Here is a 25,423-nt window from a genome sequence, read left to right as displayed (position 1 = left end):
TCGGCCTCTGAGGGAGAGAGTAGGCTGGCCCAGTACCATCAGGGGCTGGCCTGAAGACAGAGGCTCCTCCCTCCCTAACTGTCATCTTTCGGCCTCTGAGGGAGAGAGTAGGCTGACCCAGCACCATCAGGGGCTAGCCTGAAGACAGAGGCTCCTCCCTCCCTAACTGTCATCTTTCGGCCTCTGAGGGAGAGAGAAGGCTGGCCCAGTACCATCAGGGGCTAGCCTGAAGAAAGAGGCTCCTCCCTCCCTAACTGTCATCTTTCGGCCTCTGAGGGAGAGAGTAGGCTGGCCCAGCTCCATCAGGGCTAGCCTGAAGAAGAAGAGCCCTCCCTCCGGTCCATCTGCCTTGGTCCAGGCCTCAGAGGGAGAGAAGAATGCTGGACCTGATTCCCTCCCCCCCTCACCATTCCCTTCTCCTTTTGTGTCATGTCTTTTAGATTGTAAGCCTGTGGGCAGGGAACTGTCTGTTATCCCCTCTATTGTAAACCGCTCGGATTCCCAGTGATTGGGCGGTATATAAATAAAACCTATTATTATTATTATTATTATTATTATTATTATTATTAACAGCAGCACAAAGAAGTCTTTAATTTTCAACAGTGGGTACAGCAGTAAATAAACTTATAACCTGAATTATTATTGTACAAAATTAGAGTTGGGGAGTTTTTAATAAGACCACAAAATGCTATAAAAGCGGCCCTGACACCCTTGAAGACAAAACAAACAACCCAGCTGTGTGCCTAAATTTCACTAGGATTGTGATTTCTCCAGAACTTAATGGCTCTAAAACTCTGTATGACAGGCATCAGATTAATGAGCTTGTAAAATAGTGTTGAAATAACAAACACTTTGTGATCCTGTGCCAAATAATAGATCTTGACTATTTCCATGATAAGACTGCCATCTGCTGTCTTTTTGTCTTATTTGACTTCTTTAGCACTTGGGTAATGATGACTGAGGAAAGAAAAGAAAATATAAAACTTAAACATGCAGGATTGCAGTTTCTACCGTGCAAAATAAAATAAAAACCAAATTATATTATATCAAATTATATATTTAAATGCCCAATTATATTTATGTAATAAATAGGATGCTAATTTAGTTGACAGTCAATGCACTTCCAACTACATTACATTGGCTCTTCCATTTGATTTTGAGGGCAATTTGAAATCTTCTTAAAATGCTTCTGCATGACAATTGCATGCCAAACCTCAGCCTGTGCTCATGACAAACTGGTCACTTGAGTAATATAGGGTGAACTATCAATAGTACAGTACTGCTTAACTGCACAATGGCTGTCTGTGCTTTTCATACCTTTATTTTCGGGCATTGCCAGACTATTACAGACAGTGCAACAGAGCCTCCTGCTGGTCAGATTTCCAAAAAGGAGCCCTGCTATTATAGTGTTTTTGTGGGGTTTTCAGGCTATGTGGCTGTGTTCTAGAAGAATTTATTCCTGACCTTTCTCCTGCATCTGTGGCTGGCATCTTCAGAGGCATCTTTAGCCCTGTCATTTTCTTGCAGAATAAAGCAAAGGGGGGGGGGGCTCAAGATATAAAGCATATTTACATAGATGTGGGAATGGGATGATAGATAGGTCAAGTCCAATTATATACAGTGGAGTAGGAAAATGGTGTCTCACATAAAATGGCAAAGTCAAGATTTGCCTTTTGGAATTTATAATTTTTTAAAAAATATTTTCAAGCCACGGATGGCTGAATCTGTGGATAAAGAATCCATGGATATGGAGGGTCAACTGTGCATTTTATGAACTGGGCTAGTCTGTGCTCCCTTTCACACTACACAATTATTTCAAGGGCATCACTAGGGGGTGCGGGCTGCACCAGGCGACACCCCAATAAGGTAATACCATTGGACATTATCAGACAAGGGAAATTGGAAGTATAATCCAATGGCAATCCAAACGCATTCATGGGGTTTAACGTTATTGCGTGATAGACTACCGCATGCAATTTCAGGCAATGGGAAGTCAGTTTGAATGCAATTCGAATTCACATAAATTCGCTGAACTGGCGACTTCACATGAATGCGTTCTGGCCCGCTTTCTTTTAATTCGAAATTAAGATAAATTCCTCTTGTGTGATAAACTCCATTTCTTCCCAAACATCTCTGCCTTCGGACCAAAACAGTCTGTGGCATCCTCCTGCATCCCTTTAAAACACTGAAGAGATGCTGTGAGTGGGGTGAAGCTCAGTGGGAGGAGAAAGGGGAGGCTCCAGGTTTTTATATACACCGTATATACTTGACTATAAGTTGACCTCACGTATAAATCGAGGGCAGATTTTGGGGGCAAAATTATGGATGTTGATAGGACCCATGGATAAGTCAGGGGGTAAAACAATGCCAACAAACTTAGAAAACTCCAGTAGGCATAACTATTTGTGCTCATATTAAAGGCTGGATGGATGAGAGAGCAGAAGGGAGGCAGTGCTTCCAGGACAGATTAAGCTCTTGTCTTTTACCAGAAGATTATAATGATTTATACACACACATACTGTATACATATGATTTAAAGTTCAGTACTTGCATTGACCCATGGATAAGTCAACTCAGATTTTTTGGGTCAATTTTTTAACCTAAATTTCAAGACTTATACATGAGTGTGTGATACACACACACACACACATTTATATTTCATATACATTGGCAGAATGAGCTTTCCTAGACTTAAATCCACTTCCATTTGGAGGAATAACAGAGCTATATAATCTTTGAATTATTAGCAGCAGGGTTTTGCCATGGCTAATTCTCTGAGGCTGAGAGAGCGAGGGAAACGCCGGGAGAGCACCTTGGATGCATCCACACTGGAGAAATAAACCGGTTTGCCAGCGCTTTAACTCTCTGTCTGGTTCTTTGCTATGGAATTCTGGGAGTTGGAGCATAGCTCCGCTGGCCCCACAACAAACTCCAACTCCCAGAATTCCATAGCAAAGAGCCAGACAGAGAGTTAAAGCGCGACCAAACCGGGTTATTTCTCCAGTGTGGATGCAGCCATTATGAGGCTGGCGTCCAACTTGGGTTTCCAGTCAAGTGACTGACTGGAGGTGAGGCCTGGGCCTCCGCCTCTTTCTAGGCGCCACTTCCCGTCCAGGCCTCGCCTCCTCCTGAGGGGACGCCACCATGAGCGGCGTCGCAATGCTGGGGCTCCGGGGAAGAGCCACTGCTGTTGCAGTTGCAGCCGGCCCTGGGCTCTTGAGGGCGGGGAGGCCTAGTAGTAGTAGTAGCAGCAGCAGCGTCTGCCGCCGTCGAAGCAATGAGGCCTGCGCCCCTCCGCCGAGCCCAGTGCGGATCGGCTGCGCTTCGGGCTTCTGGGGAGACACTGCGGCCTCAGGTAAAACTGAAGACCTTTTTGTTGAAACGTATCCATTTCACTTTAATTCAGCGGTCCCCAAACTGTGCCCTTTAATAAGACACTTCGGGACTTCAGTTCCCAGAAGCCTCAGCCACGTTGGCCAATAGAGTGGGATTCTGGGAGCTGAAGTCCAAAAGTCCTTAAAGAAAGGGCACAGTATGAGGACCACTGCCTGCCCCCGTTGCATTGTGGGGCTTGTAGTTTATAGGAAGGGGGCATTTAGAATTCTCAGCCAGAGAGCTCTTAGGCCTCACTGGACTACAAACCCCCAAATGCAACAGGAGGCTGTCAGAGCAGTTAAAGTGGTTTTAAGAGAGTAGTGTGAGATACTCTACTTCTGGGAGGCCAGGCTTTGAATTCCCACTTGGACAAGTCACTCTCTGGTCCAAAACACACTGGAGAAATAATCCAGTTTGAGACTGCTTTAACTGCCCTGGCTCAATGGTAGGGAATTCTGGGAACTGTAGTTTTGTGAGACATTTAGCCTTCTTTGTCACACCATAAATTGGAAACAACTTGAAGACACACAACAACAACAACAACAACAACAGCAAAGGCCTTTAGTCAAAGAGTGCCTCACAAAACTGGAGATCCCACGGTTCTGTAGGATGGAGCCATGGCAGTTATAGCAGTGTCAAAGTGCATTATTTCTATAGTGTAGACCCACCCACAATCTGCCTTCAAGAGCAACCATAGAAGCAATTAAAGTGTTGGACTTTGGCTAAAAAGTGAAAGAGTTCAAATTCCTTCCCTGTCATAAGAGTCATTTCTCATGTTAGCCTACCTTGCAAAGTTGTTGTGAAGGCAAAATAGGATAACCCATGTACACTCTTCGAAACAGGTGGGAGGAAAGGTAGTTTACAGTACTATTGTGCCCCATCATGAGTCTCGTAATTGGAACAGACTCAACTGCTATCATTCTCAAGCATCAGAAAGAGTGGATTCATTTGCAGCTTAATTTGTAAATATTGATTTGACACAGATGCTCAGCACACTTAAACTGCATCTGCACTGCAGAAATAATCCGGTTTGACACCAATTTTAACTACCACGGCTCAGTGCTTGAGAATTCTGGAAATTGCATTGCAGATATAATCCAGTTTGACACCACTTTAACTGCCACACCTCAATGGTAGGGAATTCTGGGAATTGTAGTTCCCACTACAATTCCCAGAATTGCATAGAACTGAGCCATGGAAGTTTAAAGTGATGTCAATCCGGATTATTTCTGCAGCCTTAGGCGCCTCAAAAGGAAGAGGTATTGAAATGGAGCCGTGCAAAGCTAATCCAAAAAGAAATCAAAACGCTGCCTTCTCAGAGAAACAAACAAGATTGACTCATCATCCCCAAGTTTTCTCTGAATAACATGTTTGTGAAATCAGTGAAGAATAGGACGGCAGATGTTTTGCAGCACTCAATTTCATTGCAACCATAAATCTCAAAAGTAAGCTCGATGGAGCAAGTGGGATTTCCATGGCAGGGTGCATAGGATAGGATAGCATAGGATAGGATTGCTGTCCAGGGTTTGAAATCATTTAGTTCACTTGTACTGAGTTGATTATATGTGTATAATTTGGATTGTGAATGCACAGGGTAAACTTGAAGCTGTCATTCTGAAAAAGGGAATAAAGCTGATTTTGGAGAGTATGGGACTAGGAAAAGCTACTGTGGATGAATCAGTCCAGAGTGAAAACGCAAGTCTCATATGCACCTCAATAAACAGAAAACTAGAAACTGCAGTTTGAAGAACAATACCACTTATGTCTATGAATGCCACAATGTTAAAGTAATATGCATGCCATCATCTTCAGTTTGATAGCCAATTAATGCTCCCTTTCTATATATACTGTATATACAGTTGGCCTCCCAGATTTGCGGCTTTGACTTTTGCAGATTTAATTATTTGCAGTTTTGATTAACATGTTCTTTCTAGCAATCCAGCAAAGTTCTGCTGGAAGTTGACAGAGTTGTGCTGGAGAACCTAAAAGCTCCTAGAGAAAACACTTCTCTAGGCATTTGTAGTTCCTCCAGCATGATTCTATGATCAGCGTTTGGCAGATATTGACCATAGAGTTGCACTGGAGGATCTGGAGATCCCTAGAGAGGTGTTCTCTTAGGTAAAAAAAACAATGTTTTTTTATTTGCTGTTTTTCCACATTCATGGGGTTCCTTCACTCCTAACCCTAGCAAATGTGGAGGGACCACTCTGTACTATACATACATACATACATACATACTGTATACTATAAACTGTATATCTATATACTGTACAATATTTTGATTACCGTAGTCTTTTAAAACTGTAAATATTAAAACCTGTATCAGTAATATCCAGATACAAAAACACACTTTTGCATTCCTGTATTGTTTACATATCTTCAATCCATTTTAGAATATTTGCATTTACATAATGAGATAGCTTGCAGATGGGACCCAACTCTAAATACATTCATTTGTGTTTCGTATGCACCTTATACACATAGGAAGAAGGTAATTTTATACCTAATATTTTTAATAATTTTTTGCATGTTGATGATGGTTTATGATGGTTTGATGTACACAGAGTTTGTGTACATCAAACCATCATAAAGCAAACATAGCACTATCTCATGCTGTATCCACACTGCAGAAATAATCCACTACTTTAAATGTCATGGCTTAAGCCTGATGGAATTTGGGAATTGTAATTGTGGCACCAGAGCTCTGCTGCTTTGGTGCCACATCAAACTACAATTCCCAGAATTCCATAGCATTGAGCCATGGCCATTAAAGTAGTGTCAACCTGTATTGCTTCTGCAGTGTGGATGCAGCCCCTGCCACCCATCTGGACAATTTTGGAGTGTTTTGGACCCAAGCTGCATATCCCAGCCTGTAGTCTTACCACCTTTCCATATTAGAAAAATGTCAACTAAATATATTTTGTACACCATGATGTATTCCTTATTAGGCGTTATTTCTTTGTAAAGTTTAAAAAATCAGTGGTATCCTTAATATGTGATTTAATTTGGGTTTTTTTTTTAAATTTATTTTTACAAAAGATTCAATGTAGGCAGATAATGTTCTAGGACTGAACCGCAACCAGAAACGATGAGCAGGGAACAGGGGAAATTGCCTTATGGATTTTAGGTAGGAGATAAAATTGAGACATTGGTTCTTCCGACTGAGAAAGATAATTATACGTAGACTTGGAAACAGAACCTTCTAATTAGGCTGCTTATGTAAGATGTATCATTTTCCTTATTATCAGTGATAAATTGTTTCCTGCAAAACTTCTGTTTCAAAACTGTTACAATCAGTATTTTTTACACTGCAGTGTGATTTTTCTTCTTCTGATATCAGTTTATTTTGTTGCATTAGTTCCTCAACTACTGTATGGAGGGAAGCTGGATTTCCTGGTTTTTGATTACCTCTCTGAAATTACAATGTCTTTACTAGCTACTGCCAAAGCAAGAGCTCCAGTAAGTAGATTTGCTTTCTAGGGGAAAGGTCCAATTATTAGAATCCATTTTTAAAAAATAAGAAGTTGCCACCACTGGAATATATTTCTAATCTGACTGATATGTATATGATTTAAATTTTTGAAGTACTAGGACAATTAAATATATTAAATCTTGATTACTTGGATCTATGTTGCACTTCCCTTACAGGTAGTAGGTTTGGTAAGCTTTTGTGTCTTTGTTGGGTAGTTACTGGTAATTTATCTGTGTGTATATTTCAAAGCCAATTTCTTCCCTGCCATTGTTTTGGAATTGTTCTTGCAGAGGTTAAAACACACAAAAAAAGGTTTTCTCAGAATGAAAAACCTATTTAGCATATTTTTTACAATTTAATTATTTATTTATTTCAGGACTTGGGATATACACCTGATTTTGTATTAACTGCAGTAGCTCCTTATATAAAGGATATACACAGAAAAGGTATGAGGCTGTTGTACTTTTGTTGTATTGGCAGCTACCCTTGCCTTCCCATTTAATGTCTTAAAACATGTCATGTCACTTATAAATATATTTATTATATTTACCCCACTATTGAACCAAATTTTGGCTCTTTAATGGTCGCTAACTCTGTGCAGGCATTACTTGCTCCACATTTTCCCACAGAGGAGCCAGGGAATGCCAACTCAGCTCCCCTCTGTTATCACTTTCCTCACATGGAAGGTAACTTGCCTAAATTCCTACTTTTAATTTCCTAAGGAAAATGGATGATTTTATTTGTGTGGAAAGCCTCCCTGCAAACAGAAATATCTTCTCTTTAGATGGATTCTTATGTGGAAAGAGTACAGAGGTAGGTGGTCCCTGGTTCCTATGAGTAACATCTCACTAGATCTTTCAAGTGGTCAACAATCTAATGGAAACAACAATTAAAATTAATACAAATGTTCCTTAGGAAAGGATTTTCAGTGGGAACTGGATTTAGATGTGAAGGAGCATTTTTGCCTTTGGCTTCTAACACATCCTTTCTTGGATTGCTAAATTACTTTTAGTGAGATTTCCTTCATTGTGGTGCAGTGGGAAACTGTATCTTAATATGAGATTAGATTTTTATGTCAAAGCAGGTGGAAGGAAGGGACGAGTATCAAGGAAACATTTGGCCCCATGGCTTCATGTTTATAAAGTTTATAAAGACTCATCAAAACCTAGCCAAGCAATTTTCCAATTTACACAACTTTCTTGCATTGAGACATTAAGTATTGACTACAATTGACTGTTTAAATTTTAAACAGGGTTTAAACAATCAGAGGTACATACAGTGATTTGGTAGCTAATAACAGCCAAAACAATCTGCACAAAAATAGTCAAGGGAGATATCAGTTTGTCTATATGTTTGTGCTTTTCATAATTCTGAACTTTTCCTCTTGTTTTAGGTGTTCGCATTGTCAGCAATGCTGGGGGGATGAATCCACTCGCCTGTGCTGCTGCTCTCCAGCAGGTGGCAGAAAAGGCTGGTGTTGGCTTGAAGATAGCTGTGGTTACTGGTGATGATTTGATGAGAGAGGTACATTTCAGTTTTTACAAAGGAATATGGTTTGGAAGGTTTGGTCATTTTTTTTGTACAATAGAACAAGGGGATATGTGTGTCATGGAATGGCAAAGCCTGATCAGGATCTTGGTGTTTCTATTAAATAAATGCATTATACAAATACAATAGATAACCATTTCCTTGTACTGGTGTGGCTAACTGACCACTAAAAGCAAAAAACAAGGTCGACCCATTAACAAAAGTAATAATTGCTAACAAGAGTGATAAATTATAGTTGTAATGGCTTACAGATTAGAATTTTACTGTGGACCAAAGAAAGAAGCATGTCTCTGAGTGGATCAGATTCTTGGGGCATAGCCATGTTAGTCTGGAGGAAATGGACCAAGGCCCGAAACAGACAGGCCGAAAAGAGCGATGTGCAACCACCCTGGTGCCATTTGCACCAGGGCTGAGGCAACTGCATGGGCCTGGGCTCAATCTGGGTCACCATTGCGGTCCTGAACTGAGCCACGTTAAGGAGTAGATCCTATCCATTCCTTCTTGGTTGGCCCTGTTTTTCAGAGATTGTATGGTGTCATGTGGCTTCTGGCCGCATTCAGGGCATGTGTCATCTGAATGCTATGTCACAAACGCGGCCAGAAGCTGCGTCATTTGGCCCATGTGTTTTGGTCATGCTACAATTTCTTTCATACAGTTAGTCTCAAAGGTGCTGCAAGATCCCTTTTTCATACTAATGAAGATTCCTATTCTGAGTATATCAGACTAGGTCTACCCCAAGATATTTTGCTGAAGCACAACAGCAAATGGTAGCCCATCTTTCCAAAGCCAAAGGACATTGTTTCCTAGGTAGGTCAAGTTATTTTGGCAACTAAGGCACTAAACAGACTGGCACTTTGTGCCAGCCTGTGGGGCTGAAAGTAGAAAGTACACACACGTCCAGCCCTACTTTTGCTGCCTGTGTTCCATCATGGTGCATGCCCATCCACACGGAGTGGGCCATGATGACACACAGGCGGCAAAGTGCCCAAACGGCACTGGCTGGAAAGGTTGTCATCCTTTTGCTCCCGAGCAGGAGTGGATCGTTTCTGTGCCAAGTGGCAGGGCAAATCGGGCAGTGTTTTGCCACCCCCTGTCGAGCCCCTAAGAAAATCTCACAAGTGCCTTTTCTCCTTTCTGACATTAAAACATACTGTAATAATAAATTAAATAACTGAACAATGTGTTGTCCTTTCATTAAACTCACTCTTTGTTGCCTAAAGTAGGTACTTAACCTAATGGTGGGGTGTTCAAGTTTCCTTCAGCCTTAGAAGCAAGCAGAGAGAATAACTTCCATGGCAAGATGGTGAGGAAATCAGATAACTTCATTTGCAGCCAAAGCCCAGAATACCTTTAGATTATGCTTAGCTTCACAGATTTTATATACAATGACAATCTCCATGTGGTTCAAACCACAAAAATAGGAGCAGACAGCTTTTCTTTGTCAGTCCCTCACTTTCCAGTCATCTCTGTTTGGATGAAATGAAGTTTCCTCCAAGATAGCCACTTCATTGCTCCTCATTTTAATCAATGCCATATCAAATGGATAAAGAGATTTTAATATATGATTAAGCAATTGCTGTTTATAGAAGAACCACTTATTTGCAGTCAAAATAATGAAACTTGTTTCTAATTGCTCATGTCTTTCAAGTACAAACCATATTTACTCTGGATTTCATACTCAATTTTGAATAGCTCTCAAGCATTCAAGTCTTGTTTTGACTTTGCTAAGGTTTGTAATCCTGGTTTGAAGAGACTGCTCAGTCATTTGTTACTTCAAACATTGTGGCAGGTTAAAGCAACTAATAAATCTTAAGGCAGAGGAGAATTTTTTTTGTCCTTGAGGCAACATGCAGCCCAAGACTGTTTTTTGCACCTCTTGTACTCTCCTCTCCTCAACTCTTTTTGGGCCTAAAAATAACAAACCCCTATCGTAGAAGCTTCTGGGGGCATGACAAGTCATGCTCAGCCACCATGGCCTGGTTTGCACCCAAACAAACTTTTTTTTTTTAAATTGGAAGAGACTACAATTCACCTTTACTTAGAAAAAAGCTTCCTGCGACTAAACTAGGTCCAGCCTCCTCATAGCCCAAAATATCAATTTATAGTCATGATAGGCACAGTTGACCAATTATAAGGAAAAACCCCAGAGATGTGTGAAAATGGGAGATGTGGGGCAAGGATTGCCTTCTATGGCCCACAGGCTTTGGATGCTGCACACTCCTGGTTTATGGCAAGAGAGCAAAGGAGAAAAGGCGGCTATCAGATTTGTTACTTGCCCTTAATGCTTCGATTTATGAGGTTATATAACCAATAAGCTACACTTCTGAAAATGCCTATTTAGTGTTTTGTTTGGTAATTGAGCAACATTGCCTAGAATTAATACAAAATGTATATCTTGAAAGTCAACGTTGTAATTAAATATATTTATATTAAATGCATTATTTACAGTTAAACAACATTAAAAAGGCTGTTTCCAAAGGAGATAATGGGATGCCATTTCCAGAAAATATCCAAAGCATGAATGTTTATTTGGGGTAAGATTTTTAAGTGATGTATTTTGTAAAAAGTTGTACAACTTGCCTGCCCCATCTGCAGGCTTACCATCCGCAGTTTTAACCTTATGCAGAAAGCAAGCCCCATACGCAGGAGTGCCCATTGAAACAAACGGGACTTGAGGTCCTGCGTTTTTGCCATATGCAGTGTGTGTGTGTGTGTGTGTGTTTAAATGCATTGGTGTAATATGCATGTAATTGTGTACCCTAGATATTATTCAGATTTTTTTTTAAAAAAAAATCTAGCCAAAAATTCTTGCATTTTAATTTAATTAAAAGGGTCTGGAAGTACCAGTGACACCTGCCAGAAAAAGTACCAAGGAGATTCAGTTATCTGCAGAATTTGTATAGACCATTGGCTAGTAAAGTTTCAGAGTGAAAGGAAGAGGCACAGACCTTATCTGTTGGCTTGGCAAAACCAAGGAACATTTGCATCTTATGGAGTAAACGTACTTGATTTTTTAAAAAAACACCAAGGAATCTGTATACCTAGGTTTTGTCTTCTTCTCTGTTTGGGGATATTCACTTTGTGTTTATGATCTTAAAGCTTATAATAGATGTGTGTGTGTGTGTGTGTGTGTGTGTAAATCTTAATTTGTGTTGTTAGTACCATGAAGAACAAATTCTTTCAAAAGTTTTATCATTGCTGGACATCATGAGAATCTTTGTGGATGTTTCTTTCTTTTTGAATATCAGAACTTTTTTGTGTGTGAACAAATCCATTGCACTGATTTTAAAGAGAAAACCTTTTTCAAAAACCTTGAATAAAAATGATACATGAAAAGTGATTTTATACTAATGATTTTTTTTGTTAAAAGTCCCAAAATGCTAAATATTTTCAGCAGTTGACCATTTTTGATGGGTTGTTTTAGTGTGTCAAAACACCCTTTCTTCTAGTTGATGAGACAATGTGGGATTTTTTTTTACATTCCTAGTAGGAATCAGTATTTCTAACTCATTAGAACTTAACATAATGATTTAGGTGGTTCATTTTAACAGATGAGGAACTTACTTACACCTTGGGGTGATGGATTTCCTAAAGCTCTGTTTTGACTATAGTGAACCAAACTACATCTGCTGTGGTTTGGTTCCAGGACCCCATTGAATACCAAATTCCATGGATGCTCAAGTCCCATTAAATACAATGGCATAGTAAAATGGTGTCCCTTAAATAAAATGGCAAAAGTTAAGGTTTGCTTTTTTGAGATATATATATACATTCAAGACATGTATGGTGGATACAGAATCCATGGATACAGACAACTGACAGTATAATGGGTGGACTTTGATTAAAACTGTCACTTGTATTTCCAGTCCCTTATGTTTTCTGTCTGTCCCTCTCTGGCCAGTGTTTATTTTTATTAGGCAGTCAGTCATATAACACAGCAAAGCAGAGGGTCACCAGGCTGAACTGCATCTGCTGGATTGAATTTTGAATCTTTTAAGATCATTTGCAGGATTATTTTGAATGGTGAATAAATGATTCAAGATTTTGATGGTCAATGCTTTGTTTGGTAATTTGATGATCAATGCTTTGTTTCTTCAGTGCAAGACCAATAAGTAGAGCTCTTGACCTAGGAGCAGATGTTGTAGTGACTGGAAGGTGTGTTGACAGTAGCCTTGTACTGGGACCACTAATTCATTCTGTAAGTGAATCACTGTTTCCAAATCTGAAATAATTTCTTCTACTTACATGAATGTTAAATTTCTACTGTTTTTTTTTTTTTGTTGTTGTTGTTGTTGTAATAAAGTCATTAACAAACTCAGGTTGAATCCAGAGAAAACAGAGGTACTCATAATAGGTTCCCCAAGTCCAGGCAGGGAGATTTGTCATCCAGTCCTGGTCGGGGTCACACTTCCCCTAAAGGACAAAGTTTGCAATTTGGGAGTACTCCTAGATTCATCCCTACAGTTATCATCTCAAGTAGATGCGATGGCCAGGAGTGCTTGGTACCAGCTTCGGCTGATCGCCAACTGTGCCCCTGTCTAGACCGAAAGGACCTTGAAACTGTGGTACACGCACTGGTAACCTCTCGTTTAGATTTCTGTACTGTAATGCACTCTACATGGGGCTACCTTTGTACCAAGTTCGGAAGCTTCAGCTAGTCCAAAATGCCGCACCCAGATTGGTCACTGGTACCTCATGGTCAGACCATATAACACCTGTACTAAAATCCTTACACTGGCTGCCAATTAGATTCCGGGCCCAATACAAAGTGTTGGTGATCACCTTTAAAGCCCTACATGGTTTGGGCCCGAGTTACTTGAGGGAACACCTCTCCTGACATAATCCGCCCCGCACTCTCAGAACAAGCGGGAAGAATCTACTTGAACACCTCAAGGTGAGATTAACATCTACTCGCCAAAGAGCATTCTCGGCTATGGCCCCAACAATTTTGAACAACCTTCCGGAAGAGCTTTGACTCATTTTCACCTTGGATGCCTTCAAAAAGGCACTGAAAACACACCTCTTCCGGCAAGCATACCCCTCCTGATCTTTTATAGACTCAGCAAGTTCACTACCTCCCGATCAGGAGTCTACCTCAGGCTGTGATAAAATTTTATATTGTACCAATTGTTTTTAGATGGGATATGGTTTTATATTGTGATTTTAAATAACTGTTATTAGTATTGTGTTTGTATAATTCTGTTGTAATCCCGCCTCGATCCATCGGGAGAGGCGGGACAATATAAATAAAACCTATTATTATTATTATTATTATTATTATTATTATTAAAATGAAATGCAAACACTTTTTCAGTATTTTAAGTTTTATTTATTTCAAAATGAAGCAGAAAACATGATGGTGAGATCAATAAAATACAAACACGTAGTTTCAACAGTGTTTGACGCAAACTGGTCATGTACACTTTGTCCTTTTTAAACTCAATTTTAACAGGAAGAATGTTTTGGGCGTTGTATTCTGTCTGATTATATTATGGCTTTTGCTCATTTAGAACATTTCTCTTATTTTGAACTTTTTTGTACCTCAAAGAAATTGCATAGTACACATCTCACCTATACAGTACTTGCATATTACTTGGCATACTTACAGTACATATACTATGTTATTTATTGACATTTCACATCATAAAAGTTGCCCTAATGAGGCATGGGATCTGCAGTTGTTTCTTTTGCTTTGTTGTTGTGTGCCTTCAAGTCACTTCTGATTTATGGCAACTCTAAGACGTATCTACTTGTGGGGTTTTGGCAAAATTTAATCAGAGGGGTTTTGCCATTGCCTTCCTCTGAGAGCGAGAGAGCCTGACTTAGCCAAGGTCACCCAGTGGACTGACCAAGTGGAAATTCAAACCCTGGTCTCCCACAGTCTTCGTCCAGCACTAAAACCACTGCACAGTATTGGGTCTTGTTCATCCAGCTAACATTGTGTAAACAAATCAAATCTGAGGAACATAGCACAGTCTACAGAAGATAAATAATTGTGTTGCACTGTTTATCTTGTTTTCATACTCTTACTTGTAAATGAGTTATTTCTGGATAAACAAAAAAAGTGGGGATTCTGGTAGGTTTCTTGTAGTTCTAAAGAACGGTCCCTGTTTGTTCAAGACACTACTTTCTGAAAGAAATGTGGCATTCCTGTAAATGGTGTTTTGACAATCTGCATTTTCAATATATTTACAGCTTTTTCAGATAAACATCTTTAGTTAATCATTCTCATAAATCATTTGGAGTTTCTTATGAATCAACATTAGGGCTTCAGGTAAAACATGCAAATCATTTTGCATGCCACAAGGTGGCACCAAAAAATAAATTGCTTAATTTTTCCTCTCATTTCTGGACCATTTTTTAAACTGAAGAATCTGGTTAATTAAAAAAAACAGTGTAAGGATATGCATCACTGAGCATACACTTGTTGAATCTGTAAAATGAAATGTGTTGGAAAGCATGCCTTTCACCTTGCAAGCCTTATGTTCAGAAGTCATGAAGTGTTGTTCATAAAGCACTCAGAAAATATTCATGCTGTGTAAGTTTAATAGTAACAGCATCAGTTTTAAATGATACCGCACTTTGTCCTATTTTAAAAGTATGCTTGAAAAATGACACATCTGTTAGCCTGTTCAAGCATTTTTTCTCCTCTTTTTTATTTTCCCCTTTTTTTCTGCAGACACTGTATCTGTGCCCAAAGGACTGTATTTCCCTTAGTGTGTTGCCTCCATCTGTGGATACATAAGAGGGAAATGAGGCTGTACTGAGCCTTTAGGGCACTGCTTTGGTGATGAACTGGACTATGCTTTCTGTATTTTAATATGAATTACTTAATATATAAATTCATCTAACAATTTAAACATTATATTTTTATAGTTTGGTTGGAATAGAGATGAGTTCAACCTCCTAGCATCTGGCAGGTAAATGATTTAATTCTTTACGAATGTTGTTAAAATGTAATGGCAGTAACACAGTCAAGCAGAAGCACAATACTAATAGAACACTTGATTTGAAATGTGTCAATTTAATACTTGTGTACGGAGCTTATTAAAAATACATTGGGTCAGAAGATAATTTTGTTCACTAGTGGGGAATGCACTTATATTCTAAGTAGTATGCTTTGGGAAAACATAATAATAATTAATAATTTATTTTATTTATATACCGCTATTCCAAAGATCATAGTGGTGAACAGCAAGTAAGCTAATTAGCAAGTAAGGTTGATGCATGCACCAAATCATGTTTCTCTCCCAGCCACTGGCAATGCTGGGTGTGGGATTCTGAATGCTGTAGTCTGAAAAAGTAAGTTTTCCAAATTCACTTGCTGGGACAGTATGGATATCTTCATTTGGCACTTAAGAGATTGGTACAGTTGGACAACAAAATATTAGTTTAGTACATTCCAAGCTGTGAACTATAATAGAAGGCTTTTTTTTTTAAAAAAAAAGCAGCATTCATAAGTCAACTTTAAATCATGATAACGGCACTTCTTGTTTTTTTCCGTCACATACTTGTGAGTGGAGGACAAATATATGAAATAGATAAAATAAAAGAGGATGCTTGTCTGTACAAAAACCTTGTACTGTATATGCTCACCCAGAGCCATTCCCCTTCCCTACTGCCATTCCCTTCTCCTTTTGTGTCTTGTCTTTTTTTTAGATTGTAAACCTGAGGGCAGGGAAATGTCTAATTAACAAATTGTAAGCCTTGACTGAAGAGTGGGGTATAAATAAAAGTTGTTGTTATTATTATTATTATTATTATTATTATTATTATTACTATTATTATTATTATTATTATTATTGTCATCATCACATTTGTCAGCTTTGACAGACCCTAATTCCAGTATGGACTATATATGTATGCTAGAATGAATTTAGCCTTCCCTTTTCCAATGCCACCCATCTCAGAAATAAATTTATGCAGTAAAATCAAATCAAATCTAGAAGTTAGCAACAAGTGAGGGATCCTACAGTTTGACATGACTAGACATACTTGTCAAAGGGGAAACCTTTACCTTAGCAACAAGTGTATTTTGTAGCTGCATGAACACTGATGTCAAGATTCACTTATTTCACTACTAGGACCTATTACAAGCAGTGATCTTGAGGTTATTGCCAAAGTCTATGAAATTATTGAATTAAATTAAATCAGCTGCTGGTATTCCATCTCTGTTTAAGATGGAGAGTCAATTGAAAAGTAGTGATACATTTTCATTCCATAAAGTGGGAAAAGCTTTGTAAGTATAATACTCAAGATTGATTCAAAATTATAAAAACTGCCAATGGTGTTAGGTTTTTGAATGCTTATTTATTAAAAATATTTTTGCCTCTTGCAAAGTGGGATTTTGTAAAATGAAATGATTCACTATAGATGTATATAAAGATATGCATACAGACAGCTGAGAAAAAATCTTGTAAGTAATTAAAATTTAATGGAAAACACCCAATTAACTAAGGTGTCTGTTATTAAATTAAAAGGTTGTTAGAATATATCTTCCAAATCAGGACATTATTCTTGGTTTCTAGTCTTGCAGGCCATCTGATTGAATGTGGTGCTCAATGTACAGGTGGAATATTCACTGACTGGCATACTGTACCAGACTGGTATGTTGATTCTATCTTGATTACTTAAGAAATCACTTTTCCATAGTGAAAGTTTAAGAGTTTTTATTGACTTTCCTTATGTTGCCTTTCTTAGTCTTTTCTTTCTTGACCTTTAAGATAGTCTTTATTCTATTTTCACTTCTATCATATAGATAATTAACTCATTTTGCCCAGGAAAGATACTCTGCATCTCAAACTAAGGCTAATGTCTGCTCTCGGACAGCGTCAGAGTATTGTGCAGCTCTTTACAAAACAGAAAGGTATTATGGTTGCTCATACAAATTTACTCCAAACTGGATCTCTGAAATGGAAAAACCTGGCAACAGGAGTGGAACAATTTCTGCCATCTAACATGAAGGATTGGGGTAGAATTCAATACAATACACAACATTACTGTAATGACAGTATGACGTGGGATTTCTCGAGGTGAAGGACCTTCCAATAGTGGCTGGTGTTGTCCATGTCAGTGGGGCACTGACTCCTCTCTGGATTTTAGTTCAAATGTTAAAGAAACTATCCAAGATGTGGGCCCTAATTTCTCATATCGCTTTAGCACCCTAGTTAGCTCATATAAAGTTCATCCTACTGCCCAGATTCACCAGCCACAGACATGGAACTCATGAATTGTGACTGGGTCTTTGTTACCACATCCCCTGGAGTTAATTGACAGAAGAGGAGCTGATTTTGCAAGGCTGCTGTGCCTCAGTATATTCTCTGGCAGTGGTGGTAGTGGTCGGGGAGTTCCTTTTCCACTTCATCAGTGAAATCAGTTTTCAGAAGGATTTATCTTTGTGAGGTCCTTGAGTTACAAGAACTGTTATTGTTTGGCATTGATGGCAGTCACTGAATTCTGCTATATACAACCATATTGCTTTTGGGGAAGAGACTTACTCTTTCAAGTGAGTAGAGGATGTCAAAGCAAAAAATGGGCAGGCTACTTGTTAGCTCACCCTACTGCCTTTCATAGAATCATAGAATCACAGAATTGGAAGAGACCGCAAGGGCCATCCAGTCCAACCCCCTGCCATGCAGGAACTCTCAGTCAAGGCATTCCCAACAGATGGCCATCCAGCCTCTGCTTAAAGACCTCCAATGAAGGAGACTCCACTACACTCCAAGGGAGTGTGTTCCACTGTCAAACAGCCCTTACTGTCAGGACGTTCTTCCTAATGTTGAGGTGGAATCTCTTTTCCTGCAGCTTGCATCCATTGCTCTGGGTCCTAGTCTCTAGAGCAGCAGAAAACAAGTTTGCTCCCTCCTCAATATGACATCCGTTCAAATATTTAAACAGGGTTATCATATCACCTCTTTACCTTCTCTTCTCCAGGCTAAACATCCCCAACTCCTTAAGTCGTTCCTCATATGACATGATTTCCAGACCTTTCACCATTTTAGCTGCCCTCCTTTGGACACGCTCCAGTTTTTCAACATCCTTTTTAAATTGTGGTGCCCAGAACTGGACGCAATATTCCAGGTGGGGCCTGACCAGAGCAGAATAGAGTGGCACTATTACTTCCCTTGATTTAGACACGATACTTCTATTGATGCAGCCTTTGTGCAGAATATATTACATTTCATATTTTTATACAGAATATGTTAATGTAGTTCTGCATGTATTTCAAAGACAGCCTGACAGTAGCACATGGCAATAGCCCCAAAATGAAATTCATACCATGTAGGTGACACTGGGCAGGCCATATTTCCCTAGAAAAGGGCAAGTCTGGCATACCCAACTAAGATGTTAAAAAACAGACTAGGTTGCAAAAGCACTAGTTGAAATTACCTCTTCTCCATAACTGTGAAAGGTATAGCAACCCTGTCCTCTTTTTCATGTCTTCCCCCTCCTGCCAAGTACTATATGTTCACCACCATGTTCAGATTAGAAAAAAGTGAGAATTGCTGGGTATCATTCAGCCATTTAATATTTTCTCCCGTTTCTCATAATAACTCCCAGAGGAAGAGCATGGCAAACCTCCTCTGAACAAATCTAGCTATGAAAATCCTGTGATAGGTTCACCTTAAGGTCACCATAAGTCAGAAATGACTTCAAGGCACAGAACAACAAGTTATCACATTCTCCCATTATCACTATGACCTGTAGCGTAGTGTTGTCATGTCTGATTCAAGCACCAGCTGAGAAACTACTCCCTCTCAGCTAACAGCTAGAAGAATACAAAGCTACTGCCAGGCACCTTTTCACTATCCCTTTATCCAGCTTTATCTGGGAAACAATCCTGTCTCATTCAACATTGTGCTAGTGTTTTGATTATTCATTTCAGTTTTTAGAAATTATCAGTGAAGTACTAGAATAGTTGCTTGATTTTTTTAAAAATTAAACATATATATTCTAATTTGTTTTATCCAATTCTATTTACATGATTCTTCTTTTAGAATTTTATGTTATTTGCCAAGTTATATTTCAAAAGCCAAGTCAAGCTTAATTGTTCAAATGGGTTTTATCTTGAGTCCAGACATTTTAATTCTGTTTTAAATTATTTGTCTTGAAGTAACCTAGCTAGCTCTAACATGGCCTAGATTGTTGTTCTCTAGCTACAGACCTAGAATACAAGCTCCCTTTTGTAATAGAAGATAGGTTGGATCTGAGGACTTTTTTGTGGGGCAAGATTTGTACGCCCATTCAGGAGTTAGAGCTTTTGAGTGTGTTTTTAAAAATGCAGTGGACCAGCAGCATAACCAGGGTAATTGAGAGTTTTTTTTAATTATGTCATCTCCAGGGAAACATGCTTACTATGTTTTTTTTTAAAATGGAACTTCAATGAGAAGTTAGAGCTGAAAGATCCTGCCCTGTCCTAGAAGAACATAGTAGTGGATGCTCTGTTTCATCACCTTGAGAATTAGCATCCTGTGAGGAAAATGTCTTAGGCCAATTGGCTCTTGCTTGTGCTAATAAAAATAGAGAGTGTTCATTTCTTTTTAAAACCCAAATAAATCTGTTTAGTAACTTTGAACACAATAATCTGTGTAATTATAATCTTCCTCCAATACTTCGGCACTGATTTCAGTAATGGCATATCTGTACACATGTGTTGTTCTGCTGCTTTAAAATGTAGAATACAGCCACTATTTATGCTTGATACTTTGGCGTTTAAGAAAGCATCATGCCAAAAGAATAGGCCTTGCATTTATAATAGCTTCTACTCTGCAAAGTAGCTACAAACAGCACATTTCATGATCCCCAAGGTAAGGAATTCTTGTCCTGTAAGGAAGCAGCTGCTGCTGGTTCCTGTGGCAGTGAAATATCATGCTGTTTTCTGTTAGAGGGAGCGAATAAACATCTATTTTCTTTCAACTTCTTTTTAATGTCTCCTTAATTAATAGTGAGAGAAATTAGCATCTCAACAACAGTGAGATCGTACTTTCCTCTTCTTGGGTTTTAATCAAGGATAATTAATATTAATTAATGACAATTGGATAGTCCTGATGAGAAATCTGTACCAAAGGTCACCATCACAACAGAATTCAAGAAACAGACTGGCTTACAATAGGCAAAGGGGTCAGGCAAGGCTGCATCCAATCACCCTATTTGTTCAACTTATATGTTGAAAATATCATAAGGAAAGCAAAGTTAGAATCAGAAGGAGTGAAGATAGGAGGAAGGAACGTCAATGATCTAAGATACACAGATGATGCCATAATATTGGCGGAAAACAGCACAGAATTGGAACAGCTAATCAGGAAGGTTAAGGATGAAAGTGCAAGGACAGGCTTGATGCTAAACATCAAGAAAACAAAAATAATGATCACAGAAGAAACACAAAAAAATCAGTCTAGATAATGAGGATATTGAAATAGTTAAAGAATTCCTGTACCTAGGAGCAAACATTGATCAGAATGGTGACTGCAGTCAAGAAATAAGAAGACTAGAAATGGTAAGGGAAACTATGAAAGAACTAGAAAAGCTCCTGAAGGGTAAAGACATACAACTGAGCACTAAAGTCAGAATTGTCCAGGCCAGGGGTTGGCAACCTCCGGCCCGTGGGCCGGATGCGGCCCGCGGAGGCCTGGCGACCGGCCCCTGGCTGCTGTTGCCGCCGCCGCCGCTGCAGCCGCCCATCACGGCTTTTCGCCGCTCTAGGCGCCACCATTTTGGGCGAAAAAATGGCGGTGCCCATAGCGGCCTCTGGGGCTATGGCGCCACCATTTTGCCACCCAAAATGGCGGCGCCCAGAGCGGCGAAAAGCTGCGATGGGTGGCTGCGGCGGCAGCGGCGGCGGGCCTCTGGAAGCCCGCTGCCGTCTCTGGGGCCCTCCAGAGGGGCTCCCAGGGCGGCAGGGGCCTCTGCGGGGCCCTTTGCCATCTCTAGGGCCCTCCAGGATGCTCCCAGGGCGGCAGGGGGCTCTGGGGGGCCTTTTGCCGTCCTAGGGCTCCAGGAGGGCTCCCAGGGCGGCAGGGGGCCTCTGGGGGGCCCTTTGCCGTCTCTGGGGCCCTCCAGGAGGGCTCCCAGGGCAGCAGGGGGCCTCTGGGAGGCCCGGTGCCGTCGTGGGGGCCCTCCAGCGCTGGCGGCCCCCCAGCTTTTTTGCCGGTCTCTGACGGGGCCTGGGGCCCCATCAGGGGCCAGGAAAGATGGGGAGGCCTGGCCCCTGGAGGGTGGAAGCTCCGCCCCCATCATGCAGCCCCGCCCCTGGAGGGTGGAAGCTCCACCCCCCGGCAGACGGTCCCACCCCAGAGGGTGGAAGCTCCACCCCCGGCATGTGGCCCCGCCCAGGAGGGTGGAAGCTCCACCCCTGGCACATGGCCCCGCCCCAGAGGGTTGAAGCTCCACCCCCGGCTTCGGTCCCCCAGTCGCCTGAGGGACAGCAACCCGGCCCCCAGCTCAAAAAGGTTGCCTACCCCTGGTCCAGGCCATTGTATTTCTAATTACCATGTAAGGATGTGAGAGCTGGACAGTGAAAGATGCAGACAGAAAGACAATCAACTCATTTGAAATGTGGTGCTGGCGAAAAGTACTTAGGATATGGTGAACAGCCAAGAAGATAAACAAATGGGTTCTTAAACAGCTCAGACCAGAGCTCTCCTTAGAAGCCAAGATGATCAAGTTGAGGCTATTGTACTTTGGCCACATAATGAGAAGGCATGGATCACTGGGGAAAAAACAATAATGCTTGGAAAAGTGGAGAGTAGAAGAAAGAGAGGAAGATCACAAACCAGATGGATAGACTTGATCAGGGGGTTATGAGCTTGGGCTTGCAGGACCTGAGCAGAGCAGTGGAGGTTAGGGATACTTGGACATGTCTCACCAACAGTGTCATCCTGAGTCAGAATTGACTCGAGGTCCTCTTTCAATAACAAATGATTGCTTTAATATTTTTAGTGCAGAGCATGGAGATTGCAGCAGCTACTGCTTCCTCCTCCTCTTCTTTTTCCTCTTCTTTTCTTCTTCCTTTTTTTGGACTGTTTCAACTGTATATACTATACACCATACTCTCACAACTTTCAGTTTCTTTGGAGTATATACCGTACTTATTTTGTCATCATCTTCTCATCTGTAATTTTGGGTTGTTAATTTTTTATATTCCTATAATCTTCCTTATTTGAAATTATTCCGATATCTGCTTTTTTCTTTGCAAACATTTTTCTGAAATGTTTCTATAATTTTAAAAATATCAATACATTTTAATGGTTGATGGTATATTGTTATTCTTTTGTCAGTATCATAATATATTTCTTGTTATTTGTATGGTTATTTGCACATTGTCTGCATTAGTAAAGTATTCAATATTTTCAACTCTTTAGGCATAACATCGGTTTTCCCATAGTAGAATGTTCTTCTGATGGAAGTTTTATTGTATCCAAACCACCCAACACAGGAGGCCTGGTATCTTTTGGCACAGTGGCAGAACAGTTGGTATATGAAATTGGTAATCCTAAGGAGTATCTCTTACCAGATGTCACATGTGATTTCTCAGATATTTCCATTACTGAAATCCCAGGTTAGTGTCTGCTGATGATGGATGATTTTTCCTTGTTCCAAGGAAACTATAGCAATTATTACATGGCTTTATTGTGAATCAAAAGTAGCAATTCTATGAACAATTGTATTACAGTCCAAAATTTATTTTTTCTACTTTCTGCTAATCAAGAAACGTGAATATAGCAGTAACAGTATTCTGTTAGGTATTTTTCCAGATGAAGTAGTGGCCTTCAGCAGGAGAAATATCTTCCAGAAACACTTGGATGAGCACTTTTCCGTTACATGTGGATCTGTAGATAGTACACACAAATTGCACATATTTTGAATGTTACATTTGAATATTTGTATGTTGTGTGTGTATAAATACGTACAGCAGTCTGTATATCTGTACTCATTTGGTACGTATGTGTGTACCTTTGTTCAGTCAGGCTTTTTGTTGCAAAGATAAACATAACAGGATCAGACTCATGTAAGCTCCCTTTAGGACAGCGATCCCCAAACTGTGCCCTTTAAGAGATTTTGGACTTCAGCTCCCAGAATCCCAGACTATTGGCCAACATGGCTGAGGCTTCTGGGAGCTAAAGCCCAAAATCCCTTAAAGGGCACAATTTGGGGACCCACTCCTTGAGGACTTTCCTAGTGGAAAAAGGATAGGATAAAAAGTAATTTTTAGAAAAAATTAATATATGGGATACCCGCCACTTCTGTTTTTGACCCTTGCTTATCGTCAATTGTGTATAATTGTGAGAATTGCTATGTATTGAGAATTGTGGTTAGGCTTTAATCTGTGCTTCTTGGATTTCCTGTCTTCAAAGAGAATTTCGGTGTTCTTCTGATGGGGATAAACCTACTGATAATCAAAGAATGTTGCAAAGCCATGTATTTGTTGAGGTTTCTTTTTAAAATCCCAGCTAGTTTTGTTTGTTTAAACAAAAGTTTGTACAGGGCAAGTGGCTGAAATCTGAGTAGATTGTTTCATCTTGTCAGGTGACAATGTCAAAGAATGTCTTCATTGTAGATTTAGTTCTATGTGGATTCTGAAACAAAGTACTGTATGGCTCTTTGGGGACTAAAATGTCCCCTGCTGGTGTGCAAGGGTCACATACACAAAGTTAGTTTAAACATACAGAGGATTCCTTTTACTCCAAATTGCCTGATAAAGTAATGGCTGCTTTTATAGGCTGCATTTAAAATAATAATAATAATAATAAAATATTTTAACCTCCAAATGAACTTTTAGTTTGTAAATGGCCCAGTATGACTACATCTGAACTCCAAATGAACTTTCACATGAACTTTCAGTTAGTTATTCTATTAGAAATATAACAGATGGGAAATGGGCAGATTTCTCAAATAGCTCATAGATATAAGTGTTGTGAGAGTGTACACCGGAAAATAGACTGCAGGCCTATCTACTTTAATTGTTTACTTTACTAAATATTTTGTTTGGAGCACTAGATAAACTAGATGGTTGAACTTACTAATGCACTTTTTATGATTCAAGTAGTGAAACTATTTTTTCTAATATAAAGGGCAGCAAAGTTGATCTATTTTTTGTGGTTTTTAAAGATATTTTTCTTGTATTGAAATTCTCTTAATATATATTGTAGTTTATAAGTAATTTTAATGTACAATTCATATTAAATTATGTTTATTTAGGCCTACACCCAGTTCTTAGACCCAGCTAGAACAGAATTAATGGGAACGTGCATGTCAGCATTTATGTAAATTCCATTGAGTCAAAGGATCTGCTCCACTTAAAACTAACAGTTGGAATTAGGCTTTGACTTATCCTGTAGTCATAGGCTCAAGTTAGATATTACTATTACAGTTATAAAAACAATGTGAAGGATATTAAAAAGAAAATTAACATGCAGTCATTGACTAATGGTTCAAAATATTCTAACCCCTTATATTCAAACTATCATTTTATATTTTGACATATGTTTCTTACCATGGTCTATTAGTAACTAATTGTTTTTTTTTCAGGAAAACAATTAATATATGTCATCTTTTTGTGTAATAATCTCATGCATTTTGTGCAGTCTTACAATACTAAAACAATGGAATGCACGTGCACTGAAGTACAGGGAAGAAAACCCTGACTTTCTTTATACAATAATGTCCATTAGAGAGCCAATATAGTTAAGTGGTTTTAGTGTTGAACTCTGGAGACCAGGGTTCAAATCCTTGCTTGAGCATAAAAACTCACTGGGTGACCTTTGGCAAATCACACTGTCTCAGCCTCAGAAGATGACAATGGCAAATGCCTTCTGAAGAAACATGCTAAGAAAACCCTGTGAAGCATTCACCTTAGGGTTGCATAAGTCTCAAATGACTTGGAGGCGCACAACAACAACAACAACATCAGTTATCTATATTCTAGATGGTTGAATTTACCAATGCAGGGTAGGTTATTGCAACACTCTCTGTATGGCCTTTAGAAACAATTGGTCCAAAATGCAGCAGCCCAACTGTGTGTTTATTTTG

The 25,423-nt window shown here is 39.6% G+C and overlaps 1 protein-coding gene across 5 annotated transcripts in view; it reads left to right on the top strand.

Annotated features, from left to right (window-relative positions):
- Positions 1-3,096: 3,096 nt before the first annotated feature.
- Positions 3,097-25,423, top strand: part of LOC121930983 — a 45,398-nt gene continuing 23,071 nt past the window's right edge. For 2 of the 5 annotated variants that reach the window (XM_042468058.1, XM_042468059.1), the window contains exons 1-9: positions 3,097-3,355; positions 6,734-6,834; positions 7,224-7,293; positions 8,241-8,371; positions 10,844-10,929; positions 12,494-12,593; positions 15,272-15,315; positions 16,924-17,001; positions 22,756-22,952. In XM_042468058.1, the coding sequence (XP_042323992.1) occupies positions 3,145-3,355; positions 6,734-6,834; positions 7,224-7,293; positions 8,241-8,371; positions 10,844-10,929; positions 12,494-12,593; positions 15,272-15,315; positions 16,924-17,001; positions 22,756-22,952 (1,018 nt within the window). In that variant the 5' untranslated portion in view covers positions 3,097-3,144. Of the gene's footprint in view, positions 3,356-6,733; positions 6,835-7,223; positions 7,294-7,569; positions 7,661-8,240; positions 8,372-10,843; positions 10,930-12,493; positions 12,594-15,271; positions 15,316-16,923; positions 17,002-22,755; positions 22,953-25,423 lie in introns of those variants that run through there. The other 3 variants (XR_006104049.1, XM_042468057.1, XM_042468061.1) reach the window with 3 other exon arrangements.

The sequence above is a fragment of the Sceloporus undulatus genome, chromosome 5 (assembly GCF_019175285.1).
Source record: "Sceloporus undulatus isolate JIND9_A2432 ecotype Alabama chromosome 5, SceUnd_v1.1, whole genome shotgun sequence".
NCBI classification, from domain to species: domain Eukaryota; kingdom Metazoa; phylum Chordata; class Lepidosauria; order Squamata; family Phrynosomatidae; genus Sceloporus; species Sceloporus undulatus.
Note: the sequence above shows the minus strand (reverse complement) of the source record. Positions and strands in the feature narration are given on the sequence as shown.